Source organism: Saccostrea cucullata, unplaced genomic scaffold (genome assembly GCF_032062105.1).
Source record: "Saccostrea cucullata isolate Sc308-1 unplaced genomic scaffold, CSIRO_AGI_Scuc_v1 ctg17321, whole genome shotgun sequence".
Lineage (NCBI taxonomy): Eukaryota > Metazoa > Mollusca > Bivalvia > Ostreida > Ostreidae > Saccostrea > Saccostrea cuccullata.
This window is the reverse complement of record NW_026922255.1, coordinates 1-9,744: the sequence shown is the minus strand read 5'-3', so window position 1 is coordinate 9,744 and position 9,744 is coordinate 1. Positions and strand designations below refer to the sequence as shown.

At 36.3% G+C, this 9,744-nt stretch overlaps 1 protein-coding gene across 1 annotated transcript; it reads left to right on the top strand.

The window, feature by feature from the left end:
• Nucleotides 1-588: 588 nt before the first annotated feature.
• LOC134261478 (dynein axonemal heavy chain 3-like) lies at nt 589-7,166 on the top strand. The gene is made up of 7 exons (XM_062743918.1): nt 589-689; nt 2,029-2,167; nt 2,701-2,805; nt 3,291-3,421; nt 3,617-3,812; nt 6,209-6,415; nt 6,986-7,166. The coding sequence occupies exons 1-6, from the start codon at nt 589-591 to the stop codon at nt 6,323-6,325; spliced, it is 789 nt and encodes a 262-aa protein (XP_062599902.1). The 3' UTR covers nt 6,326-6,415; nt 6,986-7,166.
• The last annotated feature ends 2,578 nt before the right edge of the window (nt 7,167-9,744 follow it).

Here is a 9,744-nt window from a genome sequence, read left to right as displayed (position 1 = left end):
AGCACAGTCAGCGTGGACGAGACCACGGACAGCGGACGGCCACACTCTGTGTTCGCCCCCGAGATGTCACAAGTCGACGAAAACTCCGAAAAGGATCTCAACGAAGGAGGTATGCTAGTGTCATTCTTCATGATTTTAAGAGATTATTACAGTAAAACTCACTCAGTCCGAACACCGATATTGCGAATTCAGGGATATAGCAAAGTTATTTTGAATCCCCATTTTTATAAATTTAACAAATTCCTTATAAGGATAAAACGAATATAGCAAACTAATTTCACAGGTCCCAATGAGTTTTTTTTATAATCGAGTTTAACTGTAAAACTTCCTCCAATTTTGTTTTGTTTTGGCATCTGGGCAAATTTCAGATGGTTGAAATCAAGAAGAGGGCATTACTATGTTATTTTTTATTAACTCAACTGTGTGAGAGTGCATGAATTCAAAAAAGGGAAAAAATGTTTCCAGCTGCTTAAAAGCAAAAAGAAAAAAACATAAGTTGATAATAACCCTGCATGAACATAGTATACCATTTTTTTCCTATTCTTTCTACAGACGATGAAGCTGAGCTGGCGGGTTATTTAGGACACGATGACTACATCCGCTCTATCCTCACGGTGGAGTTCCCTCCCTTTTACTTCTCCACCCCTTTTATCTCGACCCAGCACTCCAAAGGAAGAGGACCAGCCAAGGTTAACTCAGTTGTTATATTACATTACATTGTTATTACATTGAATAAAATTTTAATCTCCGTGCTAAAAAATAATTAATCTTGAAAAAACTTTCTTCATCAGACCTTAAATACATGAACATGTATTATTATAGTCATAGCCCTGCAGATATTTAAAACTCAACTTGGCATAAGAAAAAGGTTGAGAAGTCCCAGGATTTAAGATATTGAGATTAAAATACATCAAAAAATGGTTGGGACTTCAAACTAATTTAGAATAGATATGAAAATTTAAAATATAAAATTTTATGACAACTGTAATTAACATAGGAATACTAAAACAAGAGGCCCATGGGCCACATCGCTCACCTGAGAAGCTTTGACCATTCTGTTCCCTACCAGATTTCCCCCTTGTTATACATAATGCATCCCCACCCTACCCCACTGATCATAATTATGAACATTTTGAAATCTACACTACCCCATGATCCTTCCATGGGCACATATGTTTCAGCTTTTTTGGCCCAGTGGTTCCCGAGAAGAAGATTTTCAAAGATTTTTCCTATTTATTTCTATGTAAAACTTTGATTCCCTATAATGGCCCCGCCCTTCTCCCGGGGGTCATGATTCCTAAAATTTAGAATCTACACTACACCAGGATGCTTTCACATAAGTTTCAGCTTTTCTGGCTCAGTGGTTCTTGAGAAGAAGATTTTCAAAGATTTTTCCTATTTATTTCTATATTAAACTTTGATTCCCCATTGTGACCCCGCCCTTCCCCCGGGGGTCATGATTTGAACAATTTAGAATCTACGCTACCCCAGGATGCTTCCACATAAGTTTCAGCTTTACTGGCCCAGTGGTTCTTGAGGAGAAGATTTTCAAAGATTTTTCCTATATATTTCTATATAAAACTTTGATTCCCCGTTGGGGCCCCGCCCTTCTCCCGAGGGTCATGATTTGAATAATTTAGAATCTACACTACCCCAGGATGCTTCCATATAAGTTACAGCTTTACTAGCCCAGTGGTTCTTGAGAAGAAGATTTTTTAATGACCCAACCCTATTTTTGTCTTTTTCTTGATTATCTCCCCTTGCGAGGGGATATGTCCCTTCATTTTAACAATTTAAATTTCCCTTCACCCAAGGATGCTTTGTACCAAGTTTGGTCAAAATTGGCCCAGTGGTTCTTGAGAAGAAGTCGAAAATGTGAAAAGTTTACAGACGGACAGAGAGACGGACGGACAGACAGCTAGACAGACAGACGGACGACGGACAAAATGTGATCAGAAAAGCTCACTTGAGCCTTCGGCTCAGGTGAGCTAAAACGGAATACTATACTATTAGTAATGTGTCTGGCAGGTATTATCAGCTGATTGAGAAAGCTATAGAACCCAACATGATCAGTCCGGTGGAGACAGAGACAGTCCAGGGAATCTTTGAACTGGTTCCTAAAACCCTCCGACAAGCGGTGCCAAGTGCCAAACGCAGGTTTCTCAGGGTAGGTTTACATAGATAAAGGTTTTTAAGGTTATTGGATAGATTTGTATTTCATTAAACAATTTTTAATGTTATTTTATTTCCTCTTCAATTTGGGTTATAGATATGAAGTTCAGATAAAAAAGTAGATATGCAGGAAGTCAGATACTGAAAATTATTGTAAACCAACCGTTATTCGGGTGCAAGAAAATTTCAAGAGGTTCACGAGAGCCTCGACTTCGCAAGTATTTCTTGCTGAGAACCCTTCTCTTTTTATGTTTATGATGGATCAAAAAGAGGCTTCATTGCGAAAATGAATCGTCGCGAACTAGTTTACCCCCTATAAATCACGAAATAAAGTAATTGAGAATAAATGTTGGTTTACGCTCAGCAATCTTTAAGATCTATTGTCCAGCAAAGTCTAAGTATGACAGTAACATGTACACCATACAAAAAGAGTAGAAACTTGTTCATCATTGAAAAGAAAAAGGAATAATTTAGTTATGGGATGGGGGTGTTCCTGAAATGAATATGAAGAATATTTTTATCTTGTAGGAAATGGAGGAGGATAGAAGATTAGCCCTGAAAAAAGCCATACTTGACTACATCTTACAGGACTCAGCAGAACAAGACAGACTCGGGGTCCCCATACCTGTCAAGGTGAGCAAGCTAAAAATCTAAAAGTAAGAGGGGGAGGGGACTTAGTGGACCAGGAGAGACTAGGGGTCCCTGTACCTGTTAAGGTGAGCTAGCTAAGTAAAGGGGGGGGGGCTCAGTGGCACAGGACAGGTCCCCATGCCTGTAAAGGTGAGCAAGCTTACCAAAAGGCTGTGTGTGTTTGGGGTGGGAGGGGAAACACTGAAGAACAGGTGAGACTAGGGGTACCAATACCTGTCAAAGTGAGCTAAGGGGGGAAGGGGGGTGGGGGGGGGGGGAGTCGAACAAGGAAGACTGGGATACTACCGATACATCTTGGAATTTTTTTTTCCAAAAAGAGACGAACTAGGCATCTTTTAGTTTCATTTGTTATATCTCAAGTTGTAACTCTGAAGAAAAGAATCCTCATTTTGCCAGAGTATCTGACATATATGAACCTGCATGTAAATGGCCTTATTTACATTTTGTGGATTTTGTGTCTGTTGCAGCCCTCTAACTCGGCAGGCAGACACCAGTACCCCTGGCATGAGATGGTCAACAGAACCCGAGATTTTATGAAGAGCGACCTGTTTATTACCCACCCAGTCATGAACACCATTCTGTATCACTTCCAAACAAAGTATGTACATAATATTGAAAGTGATAGGAAAATTAAAAAGGCAATTGTTTTGCCTTATTTTTAACAAATGAATCTTCTACAATAGAATCTGACTTAAATTAAGATATAACATTGAATTAAGCTAGATATCTGACTGCACAACATTGGAGTTAGACAAGTTGCAGGCTTCACAATACAGTGTTTTTCGTCTTTCAGATATGGAGATTTCAGGCTTATTGATATTCCTCATCTGAGAGAGGTAATGCCACTAACCATGGTAAACTTCTACAAAAATGTCAAACAGTCCAGCTTGGCTGCCGCGGAGAGGCTGCGGTACGAGTGGCTGCCGGAGGTGTGTGAGATCGTGGATAGTCACCGCGACACAGTGGAGGACTGGATGCCACAGGATTCAGTAAGTTAGAAGGGTGGATCTAAGATTTTTGATGCACTGGGATTCAGTAAGTTTGAAGGAAGGTCTAAGGTTTGTGAAGTTGCAGCTAGGACTTAATAAATTTGAAGATATTTTTTGTATCAAATAATACCATTTTGATGGGTTCTTTAGCATTCTTGATCATAATTATTTCTTTCATATTAAATGAACAATATATTGCTTAAATAACAGATTAATGAACATGAGAATTTTTGTTTCAAACTGATGTTTTGCAAGTTAGAATATTTTCTAAGGGTGTGCTATATTGCACCCAAGATACCTGTATTTCAATGGACTGAAGTTAGAGAGAATGTTTTTGTTAACAATTCAAAATACTCTCTTTGTAAAGTACATGTAATAAATTGAGGGCGTATATTACACATGCTTCTCTCTAAAAAGATTCTGTAACCCTTTTTTTTTTAAACTGCATATAAATGCATATGACACTTTTGATTAATGTGTCAAAGGTCGTCCAAATTTGACTTATTCTTTATTCTGCAGTGACATGTTTAATCATAACCCATTATTCACTTATAAAAGTTGGCTATTCAGATGATAGATTGGAGGCCTTGCAATTGATTAATGGTCATTTTTTTTGTCAGTCTTAAGTGTTGCTCAAATATTGCTGGAATCAAAATTATACCCTTATCAAACTATACTAAAGAAAAATATTTAAAGTACATGTAGCATGAGGCCTTAGGAACGTAAACAGTTTCTGCACTTATTTTTTATTTGGTCTATTTTTGGAAATTTTATGAGTGTTAATTTAGAAAACACTTTTAAAACGTTATTGTTTATTTATTTTAAATTTTATGAGTGTTTTTCTCAATCTTGTTATTTAAATTTGCTTTTTAAATCTTTAAGTAGGCATTTTTTATTTACTGTATATATTTATTAAAAATTAAATGTCCCAAAAAATGTTCTTTGATATTATTTAAATATTAAATTATTCATTCAACTAGAAATATGTCCACATGAATGCCCCGCCGAGGATATATTAGTAAAGCAACATGAAAATTGTATGTGCATAAAATTTGATCAGTTTGGTTCAGGTAAGGCTTATAGTTACTTGGGAATGAAAATATAGGTCAGATCCAGCATCCGAAGCAAGTCTGGTTGTGTCCATCCCTAGATGCATCATCCATGCAAGTTTGGTTCAGGTAGAGCTTATAGTTACTTGGGAATGAAAATGTGAGTCAGATCCAGCATCCGAAGCAAGTCTGGTAGCGTCCATTCCTAGATGCATCATCCATGCAAGTTTGGTTCAGATAGGGCGTATAGTTACTTGGGAATAAAAATATAGGTCAGATCCAGCATCCGAAGCAAGTCTGGTAGTGTCCATCCCTAGATGCATCATCGATGCAAGTTTTGTTAAGGTAGGGCTTATAGTTCCTTAGTAATGGACCTGCTCCAAAAACTTTAACCTGGTACTCATCTGGAAAATGTAGGTCAGATCCAGCATCCGAAGCAAGTCTGGTAGTGTTCACCCCTAGATGCATCATTTGTAAAAGTTTGGTTTGGGTAGTGCTCATAGTTCCTTGGAAATGGACTTGCTCCAAAAACTTTAACCTGATCACTCATCTGGAAAATATAGGTTATATCCAGCATCCGAAGCAATTCTTGTAGTGTCCATCTTAAGATGCATCATCCATGCAAGTTTGGTCTAAATAGGGCTTATAGTTCCTTGGGAATAGACCTGCTCAAAAAACTTTAAGCTGGTCACTCATCTGGAAAAAGTAGGTCAAATCCAGCATCCGAAGAAAGTCTGGTAGTGTTCATCCCTAGATGCATCATCCGTGCATGTTTATATCAACATGTGAACTTTGAAAACACCATCTTGAATGGTATGTTTAAAACTGAGCAAAACACTGATTTAAGAAAAGTGAGGTCAAGGTCAAAAGAAAAGTCTAGGTCAAAAAATGTTGATGCAGTTGCATAGCTCTTATCAATGTCTATCAGCATATGAAGTTTGATGAAAATGTCTTGGATAGTTTCTTTGAAACTTAGCTTTGAACAGAGCTAAACACAAAGTGTGACGGAAGGACGGAAAGACGGAAGGACAGAAGACGGACATGACAAACACTATATGCCCCGGCCATATTCATGGCGGGGCATAAAAATAGCAATTTGAGCATAGAAATCGATGTTAATTTTTTATGACAGGGTTGTCCCTAAGTCCTGAGGGTCGGGGAATTTCACCGCCCATAATGCTATTACACCAGGTTATATTCTGGTTCAGCTGTATTACCCCCTGACTCTCTATTAAAAGAAGAACCCCAGACCCTCTCTAAATTTCAATGTCCCCTGCTATTTCAATCTTTAGGGAAAGTCCTAATATAACATAGCTGATTAAAACTTCATTTTTTTCTTCCAAACAGGGCCTGAGGATGAAAAAGATGGATAGGTTCTTCAACAGTATTGCGTCTTTGATGTCCAACTTACTGCGGAGCTGCGTGATTAACTCTATATATGACCTTGTGGACTTGATAGAGTAATACTCTGAGGGATGTCAGTACGATGGAGAATACACGCTGTTCAGTGGGTTAGCCCTGCCCACTAAAATCCACATAGTTCACTTCTTCATGGTAAATGATTGTGTTTGTATAAGTAAACTTTTACACAATGTTCTGTTATATTCACAAATCTGAAGAAATATAAAGGATGAGTAATTTATAATAAAATGCTATCAGTTAAACACAAAAAATTAACTGTTTGTAATAGAAAAGTAAACACGATGGACCAGACTAGGATTTGAACCCGGGCCCCCTGAATCTTCAGTAAGGTGCTCAACATGTACCACTGACCTACATGTATCGGAGATCAAACCTGTCTGACTAACACACTACATCACCCCATTACATAAATATAGTTTAATGCTGAACAGTCATACAGATTTAAAGAATTGCAATCGATGAATTTAATATGTACTTTGATTTGATATTAAGAGTGACCTGTAATGATTTCTTCTGAATATTAAAAGATCTAAAGTGTTCAACTTGAATGTGTAATTCAAATGGATTCACTTTTTAGTGGTCCTACATGTATGCCTTAAAATGGTTTAGTTTTGGAATGAAGAAAAATATTTTAGGATGCAAATATAATAAAAAATTATTTTTAAGTTTAAAACATTAATTCTCTGGGTTTTTCTTTTTCAGCAAGAGAATATAGAGAAAGTAGACATTGATTTCAAGCCAAACTTCTCTGATGTCTGTGATTTCTTCTGCCTGATCATCGATCACATGATCGTCTGCGTCAGAGAGCTGCCGCGGGTTGAACATCTCCTGTTCCAGTCATAGGAGGATCTTCAAATTTCCACCATCAGGAGCGTGATCATTGAGGAAGAGCTGGTGGAGATCGCTAAGGAGAGGATCAGGGTGGTCATCATGGCAAACAGTCATGGGCCAAACACGTAATTATTATCCTCAGAATATAACTATTTACAGGGAAATGTTCACACCTATTATATTTTCGCCCTTTTCTCTCAACCCTTATGTGGGCAAATATAATTGGGGCGAATTCAAAGAATACAGTAGAATTTCTTAAACAAAACCATGACTAAGGGAATTTAAAACTTGCACATTTGTTGGTAATTGTGAAAGGGCGAAAATAACGAGGGGTGAAAATAACCCTGTATATAGTATATTTTTGTGATTTCTAAATTTTTGTCAGTACCTGGCGAAAGAAGATGTGGAGTGTTAAATGAAAACAGTAAAATCAGAGAACTGAAAAGAAGCATATGAAATCTTGAATTTGAAGAAGAAAAAACTTATCCTGCTAGCAATTGTCAGAGGAAATGAAGAAGATTTAACCATTTCACCTCAGAGAATTTTGATGTGCAAAAAATCATATTTTTCTTTTGTAGATACACATCAGTTTATAGTCCATACAAATATCTCATCTCTCTGGAGACCGAAAACAAGGTCAAAAAGTTCATAAGTAAGGAGCGCCCTCTACGGGAATACAGACAGGAAATAGAGAAGCTGAAGAAGCTGATCTCTGCTGTCGGATCACTTCCTGTCGCCATCCCCATTTACCTAGACTGTAACCATATCAACCAGGTAAACAAAATAAAAATGGCGTATTTTATGAAACTATTATGTTAAAGGTCAATGATTGAAAGAGATAGAGAAAGGGAGATAAACCTTTCAAAAGATATATGATTTACTTGTAGTTTTAGTAGGGTCACTTTTTGATGTTTGAGAAAAAATATTGGTGCTTTGTGGGGATTTGATTTCGTGGTTGAGAAATGTTTTACTGGAAGTGCATATGAATTAAATTTTACATTTCATGGTTGTCATGAATTTAATAGTCTGTTGCAACCACTATTGAAATAACAATCACTATTGAAATAATTTAAACAATAGTGGTTGAGAGTGCATTTCAATAGCAAACATAGTTAGTAACCACTATTGAAATACGACCACTATTGAAATAGTTATATCAATAGTGGTTGAGAGTGTATTTTAAATAGCAAACATAGTTAGTAACCACTATTGAAATACGACCACTATTGAAATAGTTATATCAATAGTGGTTGAAAATGCATTTCAAAAGCAAACATAGTTAGTAAAGTTTCACAGCGTCAGCAAATTCTTTAATAAATATTTCAATAAATATTGCACTTATTGTTTGATGCACTATTAAAATTAATAATTTAATACATATTGAAATTTAATTTCAAAAGTGAACATTATTTCAATAGTGGTTGTAACCTTTGTTTGTTATTGAAATGAATGTCATCCATTTTTTAAAAAATTACCGGTATTTCAATAGTAGTCGTATTTCAAAAGTGGTAACTATCTATGTTTGTTATTGAAATGCACTCTCACCCACTATTGAAATAATTATTTCAATCGTGGTCGTATTTCATAAGTGGTTATTACCTATGTTTGTAATGGAAATGCAGTCTCAACCACAATTGAAATAATTATTTCAATAGTGGTCGTATTTAAATAGTGCTAATTACCTATATTTGTTATTGAAATGCAGTCTCACCCACTATTGAAATAATTATTTCAATAGTGGTCGTATTTCAGTAGTGGTTGTTACCTATGCTTGTTATTGAAATACACTCTCAACCACTATTGATATAATTATTTCAATAGTTGTTGTATTTCAATAGTGGTAACTAACTATGTTTTCTATTGAAATGCACTTTCAACCACTATTGATATAATTATTTCAATAGTGGTTGTTTTTTCAATAGTGGTTGCAACAATGATCTCTCCCTTCCTCGAAAAACCCCAAAATTTACTCGCAATGAAATTTAGTGTTTCACAGTATTTTATATTGATGATCATTTGATTCATATTTACAGTGGCTGATCAAAAGGGCCAGGTACTTCATTGATATTATGATGACCAACATGGCCAACATGAGCCGGGACTTCAACAAGGGGATATGTAAGCAGTATGACACGATTGTGAAGAAGGTGGCCCAGCAGGCCGAGAATACAGAGGAACTGGTCCAGATGCAGAACTATGTAGAGAACCTTAAAGTGGGGGAACTGCTGCAGCTTAAGGCAGGGGGACTTCCTAAAAGAAGGGCAATAACTGTGGAAAAAAATAGTAGTGAGACAAATTTTTCAAGAATTTGAGTTATTGTTGGAAATGATTCATACATGTCAGATTTAGATTAAAATATATTTAAGAAGAAATTATTCATAAGCAGACTATATTGCATAATTAAATGACAAAATCTCATAAATTAAAGTGATTTTTAAAGTGGAGAACTGTTGTGCAAAATGTAGAGACCCATATATAGGGCATTTGTGGAATTTTCTACACATTAAAATCAGTAAAACATCACCATTGAATTTCTTCAGGACAAACAAGAAGTAGCAGGACAGAACTTGATGTTTTTGTTAGACTATACCTATCTATCTACCGCTGATATATCTACAAACAACACCATG